The 26,711-nt window shown below is 47.7% G+C and overlaps 1 protein-coding gene and 1 long non-coding RNA gene across 4 annotated transcripts in view; one reads left to right on the plus strand and one right to left on the minus strand.

Moving 5' to 3' along the window:
- Positions 1-10,905, minus strand: part of NRK (Nik related kinase) — a 109,178-nt gene extending 98,273 nt beyond the window's left edge. For 2 of the 3 annotated variants that reach the window (XR_012837293.1, XM_075763491.1), the window contains exons 1-2: positions 10,451-10,905; positions 5,560-5,625 (exon numbers count right to left, since the gene is read on the minus strand). Coding sequence is in view for 1 of the 3 variants with exons in the window: in XM_075763491.1 (XP_075619606.1) it covers positions 5,560-5,625; positions 10,451-10,507 (123 nt within the window). In the remaining 2 variants the exon portion in view is untranslated. Of the gene's footprint in view, positions 1-5,559; positions 5,626-7,134; positions 7,154-10,450 lie in introns of those variants that run through there. The other variant, XM_075763492.1, reaches the window with a different exon arrangement.
- On the plus strand, positions 10,012-16,617 carry LOC142603377 (uncharacterized). Its single transcript, XR_012837294.1, has 3 exons — positions 10,012-10,263; positions 12,585-15,632; positions 15,721-16,617. It is a non-coding gene; the product is annotated as an uncharacterized LOC142603377 (long non-coding RNA).
- Positions 16,618-26,711: the final 10,094 nt, after the last annotated feature.

Raw genomic sequence — 26,711 nt, forward strand, 5'->3', positions numbered from 1 at the left:
AGAAAATGAATAGACAAACAAGCACTTCTACCAGGTGCTTATGAAACAGAAAGTAGCATTTTGTCATTTCTGTAAAGAACAACTGATTTCCCTACTTGACTCATGAAAATCTCAGTGCCTTGAAGGCTATGATCGGCTTGAAAACTGTAACTGACCACAGATGATAACAAAATACCCTAAGATGACATGATATTTTAATGTCTCTGCAGCCATTTGGAGACTCTGAAATTGCATTTCAGCCCTGAGACGCATTCTTCAGAAGGTGGCTACTTCTGACTCATGCCCAGAAGGGACAATTTTGAAGTTTTCAGCTTATACATGTTCACCTTCTGGATTGCACTGAACACAACCGTAATTTTTCTTACATTTAACCTTCCAGTAACTGCCTGAGGTGCTACCATCAATTAAGGTTTTCAATACAGTCCAGAGACTTTAACACTTCATAACTTAGCATGGTCTTGCGATTCTTTCCACATGGTACCAAGTCTCAAAAAATACCCCCTGTTGCTTCCCCCCCCAGCCCCTCCCAACTCGCAACTCGGTCCCAATTGCTTCAGCCAGTTATTCAATGAAATGAATTACAAAGAACTTAGCAGACTTTCAAATTGCTTAAGATAAACTGGAAAGTCATATTTATGCTTCACTATACTCCTGCCACTGTACATCAACAGCAGAGTAACTCATAACTCACATCAACAACCGAAACATGATTCAATGCCAAGAAGCAGCTGTATTTAAAAAAACCCAACAACTAAAAAGCCCTGAGTAAAACACTTCCTTACTCCGACCTGCTTCCGTTACGTACCCAGAGTCTTGTGTGACTACACAGAAATACAAATATTAGCTGGGCAGAGCCACTACAGGGAGGCAGGACTGCTTCCACCTTCTGCTAAGCCTCAGCAACAGCACTGCTTCGTCTCCATCAGTTGCGGTACTGGGAAGCCACTTCTTCCCTTTTGATTCGCGCTGTTCCAAACCACGGCACCCCTCTCAAGTTCCCCGTACCCCTAGACTCCATTAAAGATACAACCATTTTGCACACACAGCAGCTGCAAATCATCAGCCTGCAAGACCACACTCCAAAAAACATCAGCCCCTGGAACTCACCAACGACATGACCTCTCACTCCCTAGGCCACTCAAAAATACCAAGCCCAGGAGAGGGCTAATCCACATTATTAAGACAAAGGAAGTCGAAAGCCCCAGTCAGGTGCCTCCTGACATCAGAAAACAAGCAGATTGCACAGATCCTGCTGATGACCTCATTTGGCCAGTGAAAACTTTTTTTAGAAGGATGAGGGCTCTCAAGGCACAGCTGAATGAGTAGGATTAGGAACAATTCCTCTTTATCTTGATAACTAAAAAAAAAACCAAAGCAACTATAAACTCAGAGTCCCACAGTCTTTTCCAGAGCTCAACAGTAATTGCCTGACCCAAACACTTCAAAAGTGGCACCGACTTGAGTTGCCCCATCTCTCCCTTTCCCCATTCACCCATTAGAAAAATGGCCCTGCACTGAAAATTAAAAGATAGAAAAGCCATTAACAGGCTCCTACTGAAGACATACCTCTCAAAGACTATGAAACAGCTGAAGTCTTCGCAAAAAAAATGTTTCACCCCCTCAACTTACAGTTTAGTTATTACTAAATACACAAGCACAAACCAAGATACAATTGTTCTACATCAAGGGTGACACACGATCACTATGCAGCTCTCCATAGCAATAGAGTCCAACCGTGAAAGGAAAACAAGGCATCCGTACAATTAAACTTCTGGAGTTAACGGGAGTAGGCAAAGAATTATTCAAATCGCAACACTGTCTGGTCTCAGCAGCCGTTCCTACACTTCAGGAGACTGCCTCAGGCACACTAACAGCAGTGTGCATTGCCACAGACATTAGCTTCACAATGCTTTCAAAGATACCACCTTCAACAGTACACTGTGTCACAATAAGGTAGCGACTATTAGCAGATAAAAAAAGATGGTATTTATACATTTCCTAGATCCTTTTCTGCAGTTTTACTGCCATCCCAAACAACCCGATTCAAGCTTCCCCGGGCAGCCTGCAAGGGGGAGTTCCAAGGCACCACAGCTGCAGCCCAGGGAGGAAACCCAAGAATTTGTGGGTGACACCTTCAACAATCTCACGTCCTCCCACATGTCACCAACAGTTACATGATGCAAAACACCGCTCTGCCCAGTCTGAAGGTCCTTACCGAGCAGCAGCTCTAAAAAACCCCAAAAATGCTGGTCCTCATACTTTGGAGAGTAACCCCACGTCCCCCCCCCCACAGTCTTTGTGGTCCCTGGCCTCGAGGGTTCCCAGGAAGACGGACAGCCCTTGCAAAAAGCAGTGCATGGGATGTTGAGAAACTTCTCTTTCCCATATACATTCAACAGTGACGGTGCAGAGACTGGACACAATCTGACCTTCAATGCTTCAAAGTTCAGGAAACAAAGGCATGAAAGCGTAAATACTCGTACTTCTCCGACCACCAGCAAATGCACTACTTCCAACTGACTTCAGAGAACACTCTCTGCTACCACCTTCCATGAGGTTATTCAGAATCGCCCCTCTTGCACAGTATTGTTCTTCAGATTTCAGCTCCCGGAAGCCAGCAATTAACTGAAAAACTCGTCTGTCATTTCAAGAGATAACGAAGCCTAAGTCTCATGACTTCTGGGTACCATCTGATTTTTTTTAATATCTAATTCATACTTTCCAAAAGGCTGAAGTTGCCAGTACTGGCATATTTATGTCCTACTACTTCATAAGTTGTCAAAAAACCTGCTAGCTTTTAGTCAGATTATTATATGCAAATCTCAACTTTATAACATTTCTAGACAGCTCTTGCATTATCACGGGTACAATTTATACCTCTTTCCTTTCATTTAAAAGACATTGAACTGGAACTGGTCTGGAATAATTCAGTATGAACAATACTATCCTTCAATAAATCTGTTAAACATTGTTTTCCAAATCTAATGATGAATCCTCTAAATTTTATTTTCATTTTTATGGAGCTGCATATATTAAAACATACAGCCTTATGAATCATCTTCACAGCCAACCAAGCAACTTAGTACTCTTGGACACAGTTTATTTAGCCTGAAATAAGCTTTGCTTTGATTATGTGCAAACTACTATGCGTATCTATTTCGGAATGCATGGAAGATCCTGAAACCTCTGAACAATAAAAATGTGCTCTAATGACAGGAGCACATTATGTGGGTAGCTGAGATTACTTTATAACTTAAATATTTATGATCACAAAAAAGAAAAACTACAAAATTATTCCAGCATTCCCTAATTCACTCCACAGGTCCTAGCATCGTATAGATTAGAGGACATACTACACAGCAGTGAAAAAGTGAGTACCATAGCCTAACTTTTTACGGCCACTTCAGAAGCAGTTGTTCCATTGCAGCTGCCCTCCTTCAGCGAAAATGGACATTTGCTCTGGTTGCAATGCCAGCACCAGGAAGATGCCACCTGAATACATTCAGCTGGTGCTCAGCATCTTCTGCAGAGGTATTTCCAAAGACACGGGAGTTTTGGACTGTGAAAACTGTACACAACGGAGACTAAGCTGCCTGCCTGTGCTTTGGAGCACGCATTTTGTATCTGTCCACCTCAGCTGTCATCATCTGTCTTCTTCAGAGGCACGGCTCACTGTCATCCTCCTGCAAAAAGCAGCTGCATCCCCTAATAAACCCTCAGCAAAACACCCTACATTCAATGATCATGTGTATTTACATGAACAAAGCCTTCGTTATGGGTGTGCTTGCACAGAGCCAGGGTTACACACAGTCCATCAGCTCTCCATCGCGTGATGCATGTGCACAAAGCTTCCCCTCAGCGCCCTCAGCCTTACAAGACCCCATCTCTCAGTGCCTTGCTTAGTTGTTGCAGCCAGTCCAAGTGCAGAATGAGCCGAGATTCAAATCACCCATTATCCAGAGCTGTCAGACCCTGGTCTCTTGCGTGCTCAGTAGAGAGCAGCCTTTGGGTACAATTTTTAATTGTCATTGTTGATATTTCTTACACATTTTGGCAACTAACATTCTAGTGGACCACACAATAGCTCAAAACATTTTCTTGTGCAACAGAGAAGCAAACTATGTTGCTCCTTCCTGTTTCTGCCATGATTAAGCAGCTGATTCACTCTCAACATCCTTAAAAGATTACTAGATTTAATTTTTTTCTCTCTCAATATAAAATGAATCCAGGCATGAAAAGAAAGGCGACTATTTCAGAGGCCATTTGGGAGCTTTAGGATCTTTTTACAGGTAAAAAAATTTGTGTTTACAGTGACAACAGCACTCTGAACATCTCCTGGCTTCTAATCTGTCCATGTGAACCCCTGAACCTCTATTTTTAATGTAGTAGTACTGACCTCAGTATCTGAATGACAATCTCAGAAACAACACAGACTTAATCACAACAACAAAGAGTTTCATGAGAAAAATCCTGCTTCTGACATAAAAATAAATTTAAAAAATGTAGTATGGGAAAGCAGAAACTCCCCAGAACTGCTTCTGCAGAGGATTTTCCAGAATCTTTGAAAAAGTATGTATAGCTTCAAAGGGAAACCAAAGGTGTCCAAAGGATGGGCATCGAAACGTAATATGCATTTGATGCACTGGAAATCAGAGAAAGACAAACAGCCCTCCTGCATTTCTATACCGGGGCCCCCTTCTGCATTCTACCTGCAATAGGGGAGCGACGCAGAAAGAGCCTGCACCAACACAAAGACTCCTCAGCGGTGGGACCTGATGGAGAAGCAAGACCAGACAGCTTCCTCCAGTGCTGTACTCTTCTGATGCACCTCCAAGGGCTCAGCAGCACGGCCTTTTCCTTCCTCTGTCTTCTTTCTCCGTATGGGAATAACACTGACTCGGTTCCCTATTTTATCATGTCTACTTTCTCTTTAGATCATTCTCAGGAAAGGCTTTACAGTGAAAAGAACACTTTTCTAGGCTAGTTCTTACAGCTAAAGGTGTGTATTGCATAGTATACATAGCATGTTACAGCAGACAACACTTAATTGCTGTAGTTTCTTGACTGGTGGTTCTGCTTTGATATCACAGCGACAAAGGTAATAACGGCAATCAAAAGCTTCATAGCCTGCCTGCAGAGCAGGGTTAATTGACACCTCTGTCTTGAAAGAGTACTGCTGGTTTAGTCTCGGTTGAGCTCTCCATTCAATCCAGGCCAAATTTAGCCATCACCAATGTTAATTTGTGCCAGTCACTTCTTAAATAATTTTGAAAAAGAGAAAATAACCACAGGAGAGAACAAACAGGGCAGAGGGAAGTCAGTGCAAAAGCCAACACACTTATCTCACCTGTGGCAGCAGAGAGACATGAAAACAGGACAGAAGGAAGGGGCACAGAGTTTCACAGATGACACCGTTTTGCATTGCGCAGAAAAGACAGCAAGATAAAACAGGCTATTGCTTGAATAATATTGTCCATCTTCTTAAATGGTGCTCATTTCTGCTTTAGGAAAAACAGCTTTATCAAGAACAGCATCACAAATTGAAAGAGGCATCCAAACCTTATAGACTTGTCCGTATGTCCCATTTCCAACAACCTGCACCAGTTCAAATATTCCCGCAGGGTCCTGCAAAAAGCAGAAGAAATAACATTATTTGCAGCAAAGCAACCACTTCATAATGGAGCATAACTGTATGCAATCAAAATGAAAACATCTGTGGCATGTCCTAACGATCTGTATTACACACTAAAGGGGAAATAGCCAAATAACAGTACAAGAAATATACATTAATATTAAAGTTTTCAGTCAAGTTGCTCAAAACTCTACACACAAAACAACTCGGTGAAGATTTGTAGCATGGCAATATAGCAGGTACAACAAATAAATGGAGATGTGTGAAAAATACAATTCAACAGATTCAGCTTAGCACTAAACTAAGGAATAAACTCCAGGTTTCCTAAGCCTTAAAACACTGAGCTAGCCTAGAGGCTGAGCTGCTGTCTTCTGCTATGAGACACTTTGCACTGGCAATGTAACAAAGGAAAGAGACTAAATAATGGAGTTGAAAAAATACTATATAAAGCACCTGAACCCAATCACCCTACAAAAGGGAAACGTACCATCCCAGCAATCTTAACACTGCAGGTAGGCTGAGAATGCTCAATTGCCCTGTTTTGCAAACATAACAAGGTGAATTTGACTGATGTATTGAAGTCTTGGCTTTGAAGCCAAACTAGACTGCTCTTAATTTACATGATTTATGTGCCAGGTGGTCTGTGTACCATACCACACGAGCCAACTTTCGTCCTACTAGTTTTACCATCAGTTACTCTAAAACCAACCACTGCAGTAGATGTCACTCTCCAATAACAAGGTGCTGCAGTCTTTCAGATACAGGAAGACCATCTTGTTGCAAGGCATGGGCAAGTAAATGTTCACTCCTGCATGACTGAGCACATTAAGAAATCTGTTGCTTCAGTAAAAACTCACTTGAGAGATTTATATAAAAACATTAAGAACTCAAGAGACCAGTTTCTTGGTTTCTGGCTGAGCCATTTATCAGTCCACTCATTTCTTGGGATGATATCATTGAGAGATTTACATAAAACATTATTAACTCCATGTGTCAGTTTTACCACATCTGTTTCAGCAATCTGTCATGTCAGTTGGTGCCTATTGGTACTGCTGAGGGATGCGATACAGAAAAACATTATCTCAGAAGCACAATTTCTATGACCTTGGTTGCAAAACATCTTTTTTTTTTTTTAAGGTATCAAGCTACTTCTGCACTCCGTTTATATGTTATGCTTTTAATATAAATAATGCTTTTTTTCATATCTGATATAGAAACATTTACTTAGGCAAAATCCCAATGGAACCATACAGGCTTTTTTTCCTGAGCAGATTCTACCTTTACCAGCACAACTGTCATGATAAATGGCAATAGCTTTCATTGTCAGAGCAACACAGCACAGACTTCCACAACTGAAAGTACTCATGAGTTAATTTGGCTTTGCCTTTAAGTTAAATGAGTCTTAATCTTACACCACCTGGATTGTCAATGTCAAGACTTTTAAAAAAAAAAACCAAACCCTCAACTAATTAACAATGCATAAACCAGATCAAATAACTTACTTTTGACCCATGCACAGGCCAGTCTGTGACACTTCTCTTCTGTCTCTTATTTTTCAGACAAGATAGTAAGGCATGGCCTTCTAGACTTCAACCCCAATTCCAAAAGCCCTCACCAAAAGGAAATCAACGGGACCACTCCTGTTTGGAGCTAAGCACAGGCATAAGAATGCTTGCAAGACTGGGATCTTTGTGAAGTGCTTTATTCCTTCTCATTTCTTCATTTTTCATGTCCACTAGTCTTGGATATAAACGAGCCATACGCTTTGCTTCAGCAGAACTGAAGTCAGCAATAATCCATTGCCGCTGCTACAGCAGCAGGTGGGTACTACAAACCTCTGCCTTGTGCGCGACCTTCCCATGGAGCTGTGCCTTGGGTTACACACGGTCCAGGCAGTAAAACACATGGCAGTTCTCTGAGGAACCTTCCAGACAAGGGCCTCCATGCACAATACCTACTGTACTCCTCCACGGCAATCACAAGCAGCACCCCATTTCCACACCTCTTCTGCAGAAAATAGCACCACTGCATTCACAGTGCGCAGAACCTACAGGAACCTAAAATACATTTTCAGCTCGGAGCTTGCAACCGTCCCTCTCACTTAAATGCATGCTCTGTCCTCACACTTCTTCTCCAAGCTTATTTATTATGCGAATATAATAATGTGCCTCAAAATCAGCTTCTCTCTCTCTCTCCCTCCAACCATTTTCTTTCTGATTTAGCATCCAAATAGATGCTTCAGACACTCTAGGAAAAACCCAAACAATTACCTAAATAAATGTAGCATTAACTTTAATACAGCAAAAATCCTACCCTGTCCTTGCTAGCCAATTGAGCATTAACATCTCAAGCCTCCACAGCTCTGAGTGCAGCCAAAATACTTGGCCCTCTCTCTCCTTTTAATCAGGACACTGTAGTGAACCGAGCCTTGTTAAGAGTCATAAAGGATATTAATCTGGGCTCTGACTTTGGTCCTTGGATTGCCCTTGTTTGCTTGGATATCAGCACCGCATTGTTCGCTGGCATTCTTCACAACGGGCCACCTTCTTAATTATCTTGGAGTTAGGTATCATCTTTGATGTAGTGCTTCCTCTCAGCTACCACCTAAGCCCTGTGGTCCATCTCACTCTTCACCAGCCAGCCCCTGCCAAATTGCAAGGTTCACTTTGACAGATGCCAAAATCCTGGCCTGAACATTCATCACTTTAAGGTTAATTACTGTAATGCACTGTACCATATGGTGGCCTTCTTGCCTTCCTGCAAGTCATTTGCAAAAGGTAAGAGCAAGACTGCTGACCCAGAGGCACCCAGGCCACATCCATCTCCTCTGCAAGGCAGAATGAAAAACAATGCATGCAGCAAGAGCCCAACCAAAACGCCCTTTTCATAATCTCTGCAGCTAAACAAGACACAGGTGTCTGAAGCTCAAGTTCTTGTACGGGGCCTCCACACCTCACACGTAATGCGGAGATCAGAAGCTTTTTAACCATCTGATGAACCCAGGGCAGGAGCACCCCAACAAGATGCTCCTGCAACATTTGGAAACTACAGCCCAAACCACCTCTTTCCAGGAAAAGGGGAAAGCCCTGGCGAGCACCCATTTGCAGGGGAGCAAGGCCAGCTCATGGATTTTGAAAACAACCCCAATCCCAGTTATGCCTCCCAGCTGGACTTCCTGATAGCAGCAGGGATGGTGGGAGCACAGCTCCGGGCAGCTCCCACCAGCCCCGGGAACACCTAAGACAAGGCAAAGGTAAAACATCTGTCTTGACATAGTGTCTACACAGCCCAGCCTCACCCGCCTCCCATTTTCCGCTAAGCACAAACCCCAAACTAAGGCTGCCGACTTAGTGCTGAAAAGGTTTCCTCTGAAAAGACACAAGTGTCCCCTCCTCTGTCAAGGCTGAAGCTTGCTGTGCTTACAGCCCCGGGAGGGTTTTGACACATAGCCTGCTGTCTGGTTTGCAGCACTCCTGTTTTTCAAACTTACACTGGTTTCTTATCATTTATTTAAGGAGATAAGATTCATCTGCTAAAGCTCTAAAGAAGAGCTTCCATTATTTCATCTTACTGCCCCAAGCAGAGCCAGGTTAAACGCCTGCTTGCCTAGCCAGGAGCCTTGTGCCATCTTCACAAACTTTACTGTCTGCTGCCTTTCTTCTTTCTGTCTCTGGTCTGGAACACCCTCCTCACCATGTGATTATCGCAAAGGCTTCTCCCAGCCGTCTTTTTTTTTTTCTTCTCTCTCTGATATTTTTAGAAAGTAGCTTGCTTTGGTTTCACTGTCTGGGGCTGACTAGTTTTCGTCACAATTGAACTCTTCCCTCTTCTTCTGCGGAGAGTGCCCCAGAAAAAAAAAAAAAAAAAAAAAATCTGCCTTGGTTGGACTGGGTTGATAGGTGGTCAGCTTCTATGGAAAAAAGTGAAGTGGAACTAAGGGGCATCATACACACCCCTGTTAACTGGGGATGTGAAACACTAACAATGTGGCTTTTAATGTGGCCAAAGTTTGGATTATGTTAAAAACCTAAAAACGTAAGAGCGTGATGATAAAAATTCATAGCAAACTAGGCAAATGCTGAGGTTGTTAGCTTTGGAGGGGGAAAAAAAAAAAAAAGCCCAAACTTCAACAAAAAAACCCCACAAAAGCCAAAACCCCACGCACATACTTTCTTCCAGAAAACCCTCACTTCTCATTTGTTTTCTCTCCGCAGCTTCACAGCATTCACATCACCCTCAGGAATATCAGTAGGAATTATTTATTATCTTGGGAGGGGAACGAACCTCCCCGGTGAAATGCGGGGCAGGGCTCCCGTGGGACCATCTCGCCAGCGAACGGAACGCGACCTCTCGGGCTGCATGTAACGGGGCCGGGCGAGCTCCGCGCTGGCGGAGAGGAGCCCAGCTCTACTACCGATCCCAAAGGCTTTTCCACCAGCCGCGCCAGCGGAGCCCTCGCCCCGCTGCCCACTTGTCAAACATCTGGATTTGCGCGTACGGCACCGCTCTCCTCGGCCGCGGGGGCAGGGACACCGCCGGCGCCACCAGCACGGGTGTCCCACGGCCACCGCACAGGGCACCCTGCAGCGCCGGCACCTCTCCCCACGCGCGGCAGAACGAAATCCCCTCAGGTGGGGGGGGGGGGGGGGAATTAAAGTAATCGGGTGAAGCCTTTGCACAGCCGAGCGGCGAGGCTGCAGAGGCGAGGAGCAGCCCCGAGGCCGGGAGTGGGTTTCAGCGCCCGGAGGACGCCGGGGACGAGAAGGGAGCCCCGCCGCAGCCCCCGACGCGGGACGCCTCCCCGCCGCCCCTCCTTACCCGCAGCGCCGCCAGGTCGATGCCGTCTAGGCTGCGGGCGGCGCAGTCCCGGGCCATGGCGCTCCGCCGAGCCGTCAGCGGCGCTCCCGCCGCCCCGAGCTAACGGTCCCGCGGGCGGCCCACGGCGGCCCGGCCGTGCCCCGGCGAGCGCAGGAAGGCGGGCATGCCCGGCGAGCCCTCCCCGCTCAGCGGCCGCGGAAGCAGCCCCCCGCCCGGGCGGCCGCCGTCGGCAACTTTCGCGGAGACAGTTCCTCGGGAAAAGTTTGCGAGGAAGTGACGTGCGGCGCCGCGCCGGGCCGGGCGGGGGTCGGGGGGGAACACCTGCCGCCGGCGGGGGCGGCCGCCGCGCGCTCCCCTCAGGCCCACGGAGGGGGGTTGCGAGCGCTCGCCCCCGCGCGCGTGCTCCCGAGTGAGCCGGGCCGTGCACGCGCCGCCCCACGCGCGTCCGTCCCCCCGCTTCCCCCCGCCGGAACGGCGCGAGGCAGCGCGGGCGGGGAGAGGGGTCGGGGCGCTGCCCGAAGCCCCGGCCGAGGGGTGCCCCGGGCACGGGCAGGGCTGAACCGGGCGGCGGGGAGCGCAGGGGCACGGAGGGAGACGGCACGAGCCCCCGCGCTCCCGCCCGGGAGTTTCGCGCCCAGACGGCGCGCAGTGGGCGAGGGAGATGGCACCAGCCGTTAAAAAAAAAACACCCAAAACCCCCCAAACTAAGCACCACCCCAAAAAACCAACCGAAATTAAATACCCCAACAAACTACATTAAAAAAAAACATTCACACAAACACTTCTAGACCCTTTCCCCAAGGTGATGATCACCACAAAGAGCCCACGGAGGTGACGGCCGCGCTGCTCACAGCACCGTGCTCGGAGCCGCGGGGGAGCCCGGCGCCGCGGTCCCACACGAACCGGGCAGCCGGCAGCAGCTGCAGGCCCCTCACGGTGCGGAGCAGGGTAGCAGCCCCCCTTGGCGAGCCCGTCCCAAAGCGCCGCAGCGAGCTTCGGGAAGGCAGCGCGTTACTATAAACTCGGCTGCTCGTTACAGTCTCTCTCGCCCTGTAATTAGGGCTGCGGAAAGAACATGGTGTACAACCGTATCGTAGTGGAAGGACTTGTGGATATTTCTGGGCCCCGTACGTAGAGACAAAAACCAGTGGAAATGCACATTACTGAGATAAAGCCCTTGAACGTTCCTGAACGATGCTCAGGGCTTGCAGAGACCGAGCAAAGGGGCCAAAATTCTGAATCAGTATTTTCACAATCACGGACGTGAAATCAAGTCAATGTGGCCAAAGCATCTTTGGTGCCCATTAGCACACCGCGCCGGACGCAGTGCCAGCAGTGCAGCGACAGTGTTGTAATAAAGGCATTTGGCAATTTCCTTGAAAGAAATGCCGATGCGTCATTCAGCTTCAAAGTATTCTTTTAAAACAGCCCACACTGGGTACGTTATCTGCTGAAGCGACCCTGGCTTTTTGCTCTCCATCTGTCTCTAGGACGGCACATTGATGTGCCGCTAACAGATTTGAGGCCGATCGCTGCATTAAAGCAGAAGTTTGTTGAAGAACCAAACGTGCATAATGCAGCTGTGCATGACGGGGCAGAAATCCCCACGCAGTGCGAGCCCAGCCCAAGCCCCGCTCCGCGCGCAGCCCAGCCACCCGCTCCCCCTGCGCAGCAATTGGAAAATTCTGGCCCTCGCATCACCTTTGACAAAGTTAAGCTGCGGTTTTGCTCCCTACTATAGCCTTCCTGCCTTGCATAGATCCATCATTAGCCTTTCTGCTTGTGTTATTTCTCACAACCCCTCTTCTCTAACCCTCAGGCCCTCCTTTGTCTCCTGCCACTTTCCACTTCCCTCCTGCTTCCCTGGTGAGAACCGGTGTGAAACTCCCGGCCGTTGTCTACCAATGCCCTCTCTCTCTCCATTCTTAGATTCTTTGCCAAAATTAATCCTCCTGCCTTGCTCGCCTCTGGTGAGTGCTCCAACCTGAGGATTAATTTCCACTTGACAGAAAGCTCTACCCAAAAACCTTAAGAAAATCTGGTTTTAGAAGTATAATATGGCTTGTAGTATTTCTGCGGGCATTTTCTCTTTGCTATATGCATTTATCATCACCTTTCGTTGTTTTCCCTCCAGTGAACCCAGCTGTCGGTTGTTTCTGTGGACGCTCCAGTCCCACTCGCACCACTGCGGGCAGAGCTTCGTAAGCGATTCTCCCCTCGCTGCCGAAGGCGGCAGCGCATCTTTTCCCCATACAGGCCTCGCAGGTCTAACAGAAGCAACAGCTGGTTTTGTCACTGATATTCACAGCAGATCTGTTGAGGGTGAAAAATGCTACTTTTCAGAGCAGAACCAGATTTACAAGCCCCAAGTTCATCACCAGCCTGATGACTGGTTCTGCAGAAACAGAAACTGTGCTGCAAGCGTCCCCCGCGGCCTCGTGCCCTGGTTCTGCTCCAGCCCCCCCCCAAGCACCGCACGGATGGGGCGTTTGTGCTATTGCTGACTCGCAAGCGGGCTGTCACACCTTGCTGTTCCGCATGAAGCCACGTGGCAGAATAACTCCCAGAAATTGGGAAGTTCAATGCCTTGGTGCGACCTGACTGTTAATAAACTAGAAACCCACGTTCATCTTATCAGTGATCAAAGGTTAATAGGATCACTTAAGAATAAATCCAAATTAAAAAACTAAAATCCAAACCCCAACAAGCACAGGAGACCATTAAATGCTATCAGTACGTCTTTCCAACAGCCGCAGTCAAACCCCTGCAGCCAAATTCAGCAACCACAAACCTGAACATAAAAAACCTTTCAGGCGTCTATGTGCATGTAAAGGATGTTTTGCATTAAAAGGGAAGTGCAAGCACGAAGGGGGAAGAACTTCCTTTGTTTCAGCAAAGGAAATGCCATTGTACCCCAGAAGTATGGGGCTAATCCTGAGCTCTTCTGTCTGCATCCCTCCCACCCCCCAACTCAGAGTTGGGTCCATAACAGTACTACTAATAGTAATTGCCCCTGCCAGATGTGACACGCAAAGGAAGAGAGTGTTTAAAGCTGAGGCTCGAATTGACATGCTGGCTTATTTCCTTTAGCGTTGTTTACACTGGGGTCTCAGCTACAGGTGTGAAGCTGGCAGAGAAAAAAAACAGAAAGATAACTCAGAACAGAATTTCTGGTCTGCAGGAAATAAACAGCTTCTTAAAGCGTGGTTTCAGTATGAATTGGACAAGCTGACACTTTTCAGAACTGAAAATTCAGAGAAGTCATTCAGAAAAGCTCAGACACACAGCACCTTCTCCTTGAAATCATCCCCCGATGCTGCTCAGGGAACGGCCATCCCTGCCTGCGGGAACAGCCAGGCTCAGCAGCTCGTGCCACGTCCGTGACTCCAGAGCCAACCCTCTGCGTATACTTCCCAGCATTTGCAGGATCCAAATCCCAGCTCTAGAACAGGGAGCTCAGAAACCCACAGCTCAAGTGAGGCTCTCTGCGGTAGAGGTACGGGGCAAACCCCTCTTCGAGCTTCTTGGTTCGCCTCTCGCAGCTCCGTGGCAGAGCGCCAGAGCCCGACCCCAGCGTGCCGGCCTTCCCCAGGACTCCTCTCTGCAGCGGCTCCCCTGCGCTTGCTCCAGAGTCAGACAGGATCCCTGTAAACACCAGCTTTCCTTGGCACCAAAACATTCCCCATGGGATGCATTTTGCTGGAATTTTTCTTACCTTCTGCGAGGAAACTGCATTCTGCCAGTGCTAGAGGTGCCTGACTGGATCGGTGCAGACTCGGCACCTTTCTCCCAAAATAAGAATCCTTTACAAAATTCCCCGTGATTTTTGTTTTTTATGTGAACTAGAGGTTTTGGATATCTCTTCAGTGCTTCTTTTGGGCACAACCCTTAGCCGAGAGGCAGCCAAGTGAACACAGAAGCCCATGAAATCTGCTTGTAACTACAGACTTCACCCTCCCCTTCCAGAAGCTCTCGCTGGATTGCTCGAAAAGGAAGCTCAATCTTTTCGCCTAATGCTTTCATAAAACATTTTGTCCTCATTTGGTTGCACCAGAACCAGAAGATTACCAGCCGTTAAACGCTGATTACAGGAAAGTCCATGGGTGGCAATGGCCAGCATGGTATTAAGCCCAACACTCATCCATGAGTAGGGTCTCTTGGCTGCTGCTTGAATTCATTACTAGTTACAGCATCATTCTGGAAGTGATTTAGTGTTACTAATGGTTTTTATGAAGTCCTAGAGTACAAAAAAATCTTGATTTATTATGCCAGCCTCTAACTTTAAAGTTGTCCCCTTCCGTTTCCAATTATAGCATGGTTTAGTACTGTGGATGGCTTTGCTAGACTGTCAGGAACAAGATTACACATTGAAAAACTGTCTAGGATTGTGTACAGCCTGGGTACATCTCCATGCTAGCTTGGTGGCAGTCACACGATGCCAGGAGAATTATTTGACAAACACAGAAAAGTAGAAAGAATACTTTCATCAGGTCACACCTTGGAAAATACCAGTACAACTTAGCTCAGCAGCTGCAAAAATTCCTTGGATTGCAGGGGAAAGATTTCAGTTTCAGGCCATGGACACTCAGCTACTTACATTCCAATTTAGTTAAAAGATGCTAAAAGCGATGAACCGCCAACCCCTCCCCCAACCCAATCCACTTCATAACTTCAGTATTTCTGTGACCCATCCCTGCAGTGCTTGGAAATCACAGTAAGATGTCTTTGTTTTCAATGGATTGTTGGATCAGGCTCTGAATATTTCTCATGCTTTCTCCTATTTGAACTAAAGAAAATTCCACTTCATTCCAAACACATTAATGCTGGGCCAGAAATTCATACGTAAACCCAAATAATTTGCACTTTGCAGAGGCTGCTGCATTAGGATTGAGAGACAGCATTACTACCTTGAGTAAACTGGGAATATGAGAAATCCAGATAAACAAACTAAACCAGTCATTTCCCGTACAATACTCGGTAGCACATACAGTAGTTTTCAGCTCTTTAAAAATTAAATAACTTTTTTTCAGTTCCTGGCAGCCGTGCTAGTTCAGTTTCACAGGATATCCAAAATGAGACCAAACAGCTTCCTTCCCAAAGGGCTCCCGAGTGGACAGGCAAGCTGGAAAAAGTGCCTCTCGCTACTGTAATCACAGCCAGGATGTCCACCTCATTTCCCAGGGTAAGACTTAAAATACAGGTCTCCCACAAAACTTGCATTAGTCCAAATGCCGACTCTTGCAGAATTTTTTTTTTTTTTTCCTTTCCAGTTGCACACAAACGAGCCTGAGGAAAGCGTGTCCCAATACATTGCGCATAGCGAGCGAGAGGAACCCTCTCCTTGCAGGACTGATAACCCTCTTTCACTGCATGACCCATGACTTCACAGCATTGTTTCAGCACAGCGCTTTGGAGTTTCTCAAGTAAGAACGCTGCTGCTGGAATTTTCCCGTTTCCCGTCAGCCCAGCACCCATCCCTGCTATCCCTGACAACAGCCACACACACACTTTCAGGGAGAAGAGTCGTATTCTCTGAATGACGATATTTTGCACTTCTGGCTTTTGGACTCTCAGCTCCAATTGAATCCTCAATTGTGATTTTTGTGCAGTAATACACGAATCCTACAGATAACCGTTTCCCTGTGTGAAAGCTATTTCTATTGCATTGTCTCCCCACGAGAGTTTTTCCTACTCTGATTTTCTTTTCTTTCCTACCTCGCCGGGTATTTCACTTTGTCTGCATGCCTAGTACCCGAATATCAACACAGTATCTGCACACTACGGTAATACCAGCGCGCGCAGGCTGGCCAGCAATTTTGCAAAATTAAGAGCAAGATCATTTATTGAAATAAATTGAACTCGTACTTTTTATATTACTATTGTATACTACTGTTGTGCAGCCATCTGCCTAGCTGTAAGTTTTTCCTTTCTCTGCCATCTTCTGCAAAGTTATTTCTTCATTCAAAGTGACAACCATTTTAAATGCTTTGCAAGGAACAGTAGCTTTATGTTACTAGGTCATCAGATCCCAAAGGGGTTTATGAATACCATAATGAATTTCAGCCCAACATCTGTCTGCTCTCTGAAACAGATGCAATTATGGGAAAAAATAGCTGCTGCCTCTTCACAGGCAGATTTCTCAGTAAAAAACTCAAAATACAAAGAAAACCAACATAGCATAGCTTAATTGCTACCGCATTAAATTTATCAGTAAAATATCACATGGCACGTGGTTTTTTTTGGGGGGGAGGGGGGAAAGCAAGACAAGTTGCGGTAACTTTTCTTGCAGAGAGGCAGACGGTTTTTTTGACTTTTAGAAAATCTTGCAGGCATGGTTTTGGTTTTGCCAACCAAATGCTAACCTTGGATGACTCAGACCACGGTTCCCTTTTATCCAAACCACTGAAGGTTGGTGGTTTAGCTAAGAAGGAACTGGTATCTGAATCACTTTTGGTTTAGAGGAATTGTCAGATAAAAGTCTTGGGTGTGGGGTTTTAGGGGCAGAGTGTTGGTTGGCTTTTTGGTCGCCCTCTTCCCCAAAGGAAAAAAAATTCAACAACTTTAAAAGTGGGGACACCTTTGAATGTCTTTCAAAAAGATTATTAAAAAATCAACTTTATTGTATCTTTTTTTTTTAACCTTTTTGATGTCATGTGTCAGTCTGGGTACATCCTCAGTAAATTAAACAGATTTTTTTCAGTCATGTTGCAAGCCCAACCTGTGCCTCACAAAAATTACACAATTTTAATCTTGTCTTGAGCGACAAAAAAAGCCTACCTCATTGCTCAAGTCCCAGTCACATATCTGCAGTTCCCAGGCCCCCTGCTTCTCCTTTTCTTAGAGGAGGAAAAAACTGGCAAAAGAGGAACTGTAATTTATGAGCCCCCATCCAGCCCTCTGGAATAAAACCTGCCCTCTGTGACCTATTAAACATCTTCAGGGAAGTCTCCTCTAGTCTCACTCCAACCTCCATTTAGTTCCAAGTTGCTTTTCTTCTCAGTAGTTTGTCAACTTTGAACATTTCAAACACACTTGGATGCCCCAGTGCAGCGCCCGAGCCTTTCAAATCCTCCTTTTTTCCTCAAGGGAAGTATATCCCGTCTTTGGGCTGTTGCCTAATTTGTGTGTGTGCAACTGCTGGATGGGAGAGGCAAGGGGAAGCTCATGTGAGCCTTGAGCAACAGAGTCCTCTTCCAGCACCAACTCATGAATAAGTCTCTGCCTTTTCCTGTATATCCTTGCCAGTCCTATCTAAACATTCCGTATCTTTGTATATTAATAACCAGCACGTAACTTCCAGCCAAGTTTCAGTTGTGTCTGTAACACCAAGCTCAGGCTGGTAGCAGGCGGCGCGGCTCTCGGGAGGGTCTGTCGGTGTTCTCACCGCGCTTTACAGCCTGTCTGGGAAAGCGGTGGCGAGGTGCACTCGCCTCGATGGTGCTGCTGCACAGCGCAGCTGTCAGCTGGGACTGTAAACATTTTAAAAAATTAAATTTGACAAGTTGTTTAGTGGCTTGGGAAGAATGGGAAGTCTCTCTACATCTGCCAGTCATTCACTGAGACTTATTCATGGAAGTTTTGTGGGCAAGGAATGCGTTTGCACAGGTCCAAGACCGTGGGCATTCACTGTTTTTATTGATAACCTGGAAACAAATACCAAATAATTGCTGCTGAGTTCACAGAGGGCACAAAGAAGCAGCGTGGCAAGTGCCGCAGGCCCGCACTATATAGCGCGCGTGGCTCAGCAACCTAAACTCATTTAAGCAATATTCATCTTAGCGGCAGCTCGCGCCAGGTGACGTGCAAGCCCAGTTTGCACGCGGTGGGGCGGCAGAGCTGAGCACAGCCCCTCCTTCCCGTGCTGGCCTGGCTGCACCCAGCACAGCCTGGACATCGCCCAGAGCACTGAAACCCCGAGGCACTTGCAAACTGCGTAGAAGAGAGCGAGTCTGTGGGAACGTCTTAGTGCAATACGGTGGCAAAAGGGCTGGTGGGATCATGGCTGCATAAGCAGAGAAGAAAGACTAGGGAAGGGACGTTACCCTCCGTACCGCTTTGGCGAGATGGATGCTGGAACAGCAGCCCCAGCATCTTTCTCATAATGCGCAGAGCAGAAATGAAGACTTGGATTCAGTGCGAGGAAGTGGCACAAGAATTAACAACCAAGGACAAAATGGCTTACTGTGCCCACCTTGAACAGCGAAAGGTCTTACCTTATTAAAAAGAGAAGTGACTTTATATTTTCTCCTAAGGAGAAAACAGTAGGCACTTTAATCACAAAAGACATAACGAGTGCCACTAGCTCCAGCAGAAACCAGACAATAACAAAACCCAACAAAGTCAAAGCAGACACTGCCTGTTAACAGACCCGTTGGTTTCCAGTTCTCATGGGTCTCTCACTTTCTGGTTCCTAGGGTAAGTGAAAGGGTGCTCAGAGCTCCCCAAATTACAGCTTTTTTTCAGCAGCCTCTCAGACTGTTTCACTAGTCCGAAGTAACTGGCCAACAAGATGTCCTGGCCATAGCAGCTCCTGTGCCACTCTGGAAATCCGTCCCCTCCGGAGGGCTGCCTGGCTGCGCTACAGCAGCCGAGTGGCAGCCAAGCCCAGGACAGGCACCCTACAGCGCACTTGGGCTTAGCCTTCCAGCAGGGAGAACTGGGGATTTAAACCAGCTTCCCTTTTCACAGCAGCTTAAGTTCTTTAAGGAGTTTAGCTCCCTAAACCAATTAAGCATCTTTAAGTCCTTCAGCACTCATACCTTCTCCGAGCAGTTTGCATGCCCACATTGCTTTAGAGGGCGAAAGCTGATTTCATCTAGCTGAGACCTGAACATCTTATGAGGTCACGGGGCGAGCAATCCCAAGCAGAGTCAGCGAGCCTGGAATCCTCTGCAGGCCAAATCTGGGGTGCTGCACTCCCACGGCCTCATTTCTGCCAGCACATTCTTACAGACTTGGAAAAGGCCAACTTCACCTTTAATTCTTTGCTTTCCGGAAGTCTCAGTTCTAGGTTATAAAGTAATAGATGGCCCATGAGCTCATAAACTTTACACGCTAAGAGTGGGAGTAAACCAGCTACTATCGGCATTTACACATCCACCGTGGTAGCGCTGGCTGACGTAACTGGTGTGTCCCCCCCTCAAGTCCCATCCCCACGCCTTATCTGCCCTTCCTGTCTTTTTCCTTTGGATTTGTTAACACATAAAGAAGGAGAATGCTAATACAGTCATTTGATATTTGAATATGAAAGCTTACAGTCAAGTCTCTGAAGTACTGTTTTGGGCTTTTTTTGTTGGTTTTTTTTTTAAATAGACAAATCAGCAATATCTTGAAACCCTGAAAACCCCATCATAAAGTTTTATGTGAATCTATCACCAGACCCCTTTGTTTCCTGTGGGACATATCCCACATAGCTAGATGTATTTATATATAAAGTATATAGATTTGCATTATATATACATAAATAAAATTACTGCCTATCTCCCAAGTGCTGCAATTTTCACAGGCAGTCTTTTTGAGTCAGTTAATAACCATACATCATTATGTTGTGTTAAAAACTGTATTTTAACTCCCGCACAGGAAAAGCAACACACTGCAGTAACAAAGTGATCCTGTAAACACTTGTGGATTAACATTCAGTGACCACCGAATCTTCTGTGATTAAAAACCCCCACCAGCTGCCCAATCTGCTTTTGTCAGTAAACGCTGCATCATTTTATAGCAATAAAAATACAGTTTGCCCACTCACTTGAGGTCAGTCATGTGCTTATGCCTGAAAAGGAGCATTTACACGAGCGTCACGTGAAGGGCAGACCTGCTCCATTGCTCTGGAGCTGCTACCACTGTTGTTCACTTCCAAGGTCACCATCTCTGTTTCTTCTAAAACAGAGACAAATCACCCCAGAAAACGTCCCATCCATCAGCTCTGCCTGCTCAGTACCCAGGCACTGCCCTCTGCGTTACCGTCCCCTGAGGAGGATGTGGCACCGAGGCACAGCGTCCAGACCCTGAAGCAGGTCTGGGGGTGCTGGATCTTTGCATGGGCTTTCCAAGATGAGCCCTGTCCCCGTAAGGCATTTTGTGCAATTCATCACCTGAACCCAACTCATCAGCAGGTCCAGCTGTAGTTCTAACTATAAAACTTCCCAGCCTACCCCCCCCACCAAACAGGAGACATCTCAGCAGTTCCTCCCTCCCTGCAAACACCAGCGTTTCCTGCAAACACAGATGGTATTTCAAAAACTTACCTCAACCTTTGATTCAAAACTCCCGAAAGCCGCACAGTTCCCACTAAAGCATTTCCAGCACAACTGTACCTACCAGCTCAGACTGTGCGCCCCACATCACACAGCCGGCAGCACACACACCCGATGCCTCGAACCCCAGGAGAGGGGAACGTACACCCACCTGCCCAAAGCTGAGCTCCCTCCCCCGGCAGGGACCCAGCTGCCAGCAATCACAGCTGGTAGAGAAGGAGAGCACAAGTGTGGCTGGTTTGCGTAGATTTTACATCCTGCCTCTCTGATAAAACCTTTCCATGGGCCCCCTCCTTGCAGAGACAATGTGGGGGTGTCTTTGTACAACTTGGGGACCTACAGCAATTGCAGCTATTGCTTGCATTTTGCAATGTACCTGGTCTACTGCAGCACAACAGGAGTCACGGCTTTGCCCAGCAAGGCCCTCCACCATGGCCCATCAGGCTTCCTCCAAAGCTTTCCACCCCATTAGTTCTGGGGCACCCCAGCTGTAACTCAGACCGCCTTTGCCAGGCAGTTTGTCTTCCTCCATGTGAGCACAAGGTCCTGCGCCCTGCCTGTGCTGTGCAGGAGGCTTGTGCCCTCCCGGAGCGACCGGAGCAGGAACCCGGCCCTACGCGCTCCCAGCCAGCAACTGCGCCCCGCTCTGCACGGGCTCTCGCCCAGGCACCAGCGCCCGTGGGAGCTGCACAGCCCCGCGCCTTCGCAGAGCCCGCCCTACGCCATGGGGTCTCCGCCTTCCTCCTCCATCCTCAGGCCACCACCGCAGCTCCCGTGGCCTCTGTGTGGCAAACTGTCCCCTGCGCAGCCCTGGCCACAGCCGCTTCCTTCACACGCTCGCGTTTCGGAGCAGAGCACGGGCAAGCAGCCCACACCAACGCCTCGTGTACTCCAGACCCACTCGGGGATAAACCCCTGCAGAGACCGGTAGTCGCGCAGCAGCGGGCGGGCAGTGACGAGTTATCCCGTGGGTTTAGCCAGCCCGGCACTGCTCCCCCTGGGCCGAGGCCCCGGCTGTGCCGAGCCCTTTGGGACGCAGCGGAGGCTGGCTCACCAGCCTGGCTGTGCTGTAGCCTGCCCCTGGTGCAGATTAACAGCCGTGCTCTGTGCGCGTTCTCTTCTTTCATCTGCTCACTAAAACCAGAGATGTTCCTCGTGGGGACTGTGAATACGCACGCGCGTGCTGTGGGTGCTCACACAACTCCTCTGAGCTGCATGCCTCGTTCCACCTCTTGCTTTGAAGCAGCAACAGCACTTCCATTTTTTCCCTAGGTGTTTTTTTCTTTAATTAAAAAACAAAACAAAACCAAAACCCAGAAAAACTTTCAGTTTAACACTGCGATACTCGAACCCTTTTGTTCTTTTTGCTGGACTTAGGTTACCCCACAGAGATCAATTGTTTTCTTTCTTGTCCAGACATGTCTTCCTGCTCAGCCAGGTAACAATTTGCATTTGTGTGGCTGTATGGGTTTGTGTTTTCCCTTGACATTTCTGTGAACAATGTAGCAAAGGTCGGTGTGGTGTATCCCCATTCCCTTTCTCTTTTCGGCTTATTTTGATGATTCTCCCGTACTGATGCTAGCTGTTTTCCCAGTCATATTTAATCCCCTGCGTGGCCACCTCCACTTTTCCAATGCAGATGCTGGCATTAAATTGCCTGTTACCCTGTCCTAATTTCCATGTTTCAACTGCTGGGAGGATAATCAGCATTTATCTACCTTTTGTCTCTTTGCTGTGTCCCTTTGCATTGTTTAGTCTTCATCTAGACTGGGAGGGCCTGCAAGTCCTTTCATGACTATTATTTTTCCACATGTCCAAGCTCAAACTGAGAATTAGAAAGCTTCCAGGGCTGAGCCTTACTTGGCCAGCATTTCTATTGCATTCTTTTTTTTAACCTTTTGAGAGCGTTTTCTGCAGTTTCGCCTGCCCAGCTGATCAGATAGGAAACGAGAGGCGGCAGGGAGGGCTCACTGGGGACCAGCCCCCGGGGTGACTCTGCACCGGGGACGCGCTGAGGCCCTTCGCAGAGGCGCAGGCTAGGAGAGAGGTAGCTGAATTTTAGCTGAGCTGGCTGAAACCCGAGTGCCGCTGGGGTCAGGAGGGACAATTCCGGCCTCTGGGCAACCTCGACTTTATGCTGCGACTTTTGTGGTCTTTTACAGTACAGCTGAGTCTGGGAGGGTTCGCTTGGTTTGAGCAGGGAGTGTGGTTTCAGCTCACTCCTTAGCATTTGGTGAAGTCCTTGATGTCTTACCGATGTAAAACTGAGAGGGGGCAAGGGGCATGGTTTTGTACTCCAGACAACAAACTGAAAATACGGCTGGTAACTCCCCTCCGTCGTACGAGGAATCACGAGTTCTGCCAAGCCACATCACACTAACTAGTCCGGTTACAAAAACACAGACCTTGTAACTCACAAGCCTTTTTTGTCCTTGGTAGAAGCTGTTGGATCAACTGAAGCCAAATGCTCAGTGTTATCACAATCTTCCTTTTAAGCCACTCAGATTAACGGAACAAATTCTCATTCAGAGAAATCAGGTACAGATCCCTAGTGACTACACTGATTTGACCTGGGCTTTTGAGTAGTACAAATTACAGCAGAATATCGTTATTAATTTCGGCTGTCCCCTGTTCTGGCAAATTATCATTCATCTCCCAAAATGGATCTCTCAGCTGGAGACCTTTATTTTATCATCTTAGTGTAAAAAATACCCACTGCTTCCTTTCTCCAAATTAGCAGTCTATGATTTCCCGGGGGAAGCCTGTCTTAGGTGTAGCGCTATGACTTATGCTTGACTAACATCACCAAGACTAGACAGGGCACCAGAACATTTTTGCCTTCCAACACATACCTGAAATCTCTCACCAGGTCCATGACTGCCTGCTCAGGAGTTAGTCACTTCCTCCACAGCCTGTAGGGAAGACAGCAAAGGTAAAGAAATGTTGCTCTGTTCTAACAAAGCTTGTCATCAGCTGCTCAGCACTCACACGGACGCTGAATTCATCTTACTCTGTATGAAAAGCGCCCAGGCTGCAGGCTAGGGTCTGATCCTGGTGTCATTAGAGCTTCCCCTGGTTTCTCGGTGTTACCTGGTAAGCTCCTGAATTAACCAGGTACCATAAAATGTAATTTCAGAATGTTACAGTGATCCTGACTGCCCCAGCGCTGCAGTTCAAGCTGCCCGTAAGGAGCTTTTCCCTTCCCACAGCCAGAGAATCGTCTCACATGGCACAGTGCAAAGTAGGAGTTAAACATGAAATCATCAGGAAAATGGTGTAGTGTCTGTGCAGGGTGGCTGACGGGTCGGCAGTGATATCCCCAGCGCACAGCAAACCCAGGGAAAAGCAGAGCGGGCTGGGGTGAGGGAGGTCAGCCCAGGGGGAGGTTTCATTCCCGGTGGTGCCAGGCAAAGCCGTACGGACATGCTGAGGCTGATGATTATCTGAGCTTGTTCTGCTTCAGCTGCTTTGCCAAAACACGGCTTCCACATCACAATTTTTAAGTCCTATTTAAGAAGCTAATAACTTGCTGTAAGTTCAACTGGTCGTGCCTAGGTTACCTGGTGATACTTTAGTCCCGCTCTGACATTGTAGCTTTGCCACCAGCGCTATTGCTGTGGTGTTCGCTGGCTCAGGGGGAGTAAGTGTTAGAAATCAGACACTTTGGCAAGGTTTTTGGGCCCGCGAGGCCTAGTGGACATGTGTATTGAAATGCTGTTGCATCTTCTGCTGAGGAAATGACAGTACTTGAACCGCTGTGACTTGGACACCTGACCATCCCCGTGCCACCCCTTGAACACCGCACTCCTCCCCTGCCGACACCAGACGATAATTCAGTCTTCGGGCTCGCTCTAGCCTCAGCCTCTTTGGCAAGCAAAGCGAAAAGGCTGCCAAAGGAGAGGTCCAGGCCTGTCCACTAAAAACCGCCCCAAGATCAGCAACTAGTGTCACAGAGAAGTGGCTATCAGAGGTAGCAGCTTTGGGGAGTCAGCCTGTGGCAGGGTGATGGGCGCTGCATTTCCCCGTTGTAAAGTGGCTGCTAGTTCTGTCCCTCAAGGCACAGTGTGAGATTAGTGTCATCCATCTCACGTGAACACGCTGGTTTCTGCACACTCCTGCCTCAACTGCTGCCACCGCCCTGCACAAACCACTGCACTTTCCGCCAGCTCTTGAGGAGAGTTTGTGCTCTACAGTCTTACTGTAAAATAACAAGAATCAGGCTTCTAAAGTCAGGATGTCTCTCTGACAGGCTTCTGTGCTTTTGCTATAATCACTCCACATGCTCCTCTGATGATTTCTGTGACCTTATTTCTCAAAAAAAAAAAAAAAAAAAAGAAGAAGAAAAGACAACTCCCACCATCTCTCAAGTCTCAGTAGAGCTCTGCGCTCACAAAAGGAGAAGCAGAGGCTGCCAGCTCTCTATCTGGAGCTCTTCTTACACATGTTTGTTAACCCTCAGGGTACAATGGATGCTGAGAATTACTCTTTTGTAACATTTGTTTGGCTGCCAAAAAGGAAAAATGATTAGCGGCTCAAAGGTTACATTGCTGGATTTTGCAAGAGAAGCCCTTCTCGTGGGCTGCCTCTATTTTGCTGACTGTAGATCTGCTGCCGCGATGCTCGGCTGCCCACGGGGCACAGTGGTACCCTGGCCGTCGGGCTGTGCTGCTCCAGCTCTCCGTCCTGGTGCTCGTGGTGCCGTGCTGGAGATTTCCACTGCTGCCCTGCAGGCACGTGTCCTCTCCTCTTCCCATGGATGGCAGCGCCCAGACCTTGCAAATGGCCACCTAAGGCCTCATCTCCCACTTAATCTGTATGACTGTGACCAGCTTTACACTGTGCACAAACCGCTCCCTCTTACAGGCAAAGCTATTTCTATACCCTCTCCAGGGACTTCAGTATCTTAAAGTAAGATGGTGAGTTTATAAGATATAGTTAACGGTTTAAGAACAGGATTTAAAACAGATCGCTGAATTAATGACTACTGTTATTGTTTCCTTTATTAGCCCCTTATTAGCCTGTTTCCTGGGGGCAGAGCTGTCTGGATAGGATTTACCGCTCTTTGGACCCTGGGGAGCTCAGGAATTGGGTACCATAACTAGTTTTGGTAGCCCTCTCGTGGACCTCAGAGCAGGCTGCAGCGACCACGAGATGCTGAAGCCGTTGTGTCCAGGCAGTGCCCTTACCCTGCGCATCCCCACCAGCTGCTGGCACAGGCGTGTCTTCTAGGCACGTGGTGGTGGGCTCCTGCCCCTCTCCACCCCGAATCGCCGCTCTGTAGCAGCTCTCGGATACACTCACCCAGCCCGACTGCCTCTGCCACGTCACTCTTCTTACAGGGCACCCGTGCTTGTATTTCACAGCTGGGGGAGTCTGCCAAGGACAAGCCAGGTCAACCACGTTCACGAACGTCCTCCTTTATCTTCCTGTCTCAGGCTCCTCTTCTTTGTTCCACAGTAAAGGGGCTTGGAATCGTCTGTGCAGTAAGATACACCTACACCTGCAATGGTCTAGGTATTTTGCAAGGAGAAATTGTCCAGAAGGGTAATTGAAAACTTCTGGCCTTGGATTGAAGCCTTCCTCGCAGACTGGCACTGTCATATCACAGATGCTTACTCTGTTCATTATGTTGATGGGGGTTAGCAGTAAAGTTTGAACTTTGTTCAGGTTTTCCCCGAGTTTGGCAGTATAAGGGCCAGAGCTCTGATCTGGGTTCAGGCTCGTTGTTAGGTACAAATTATCCATCAGTCCAAATTTTTCCCCCGTCTCCTTTTGCCAATAATTTGCTACAGCACAGAGATTTCCTGTCATCTCATCAGCCTGCATCCTTCCAAAGTCACTTCACCGCCGATGACCAGCTTCTGTCTTCTCACCTCTCTGCAGCGAGCTGCTGATCCCACAGGGAATCCTCACGGTTTGCTCTGGGAGAGCTCTCCCCTGTCCCCCCAAGCAGCCACAGTGTGATGCACTTAGGGGATGTTCAGAGGTTGTTCAGGCAGACTGGA

The sequence above is a fragment of the Balearica regulorum genome, chromosome 11, assembly GCF_011004875.1.
Source record: "Balearica regulorum gibbericeps isolate bBalReg1 chromosome 11, bBalReg1.pri, whole genome shotgun sequence".
Taxonomy (NCBI): Eukaryota; Metazoa; Chordata; class Aves; order Gruiformes; family Gruidae; genus Balearica; species Balearica regulorum.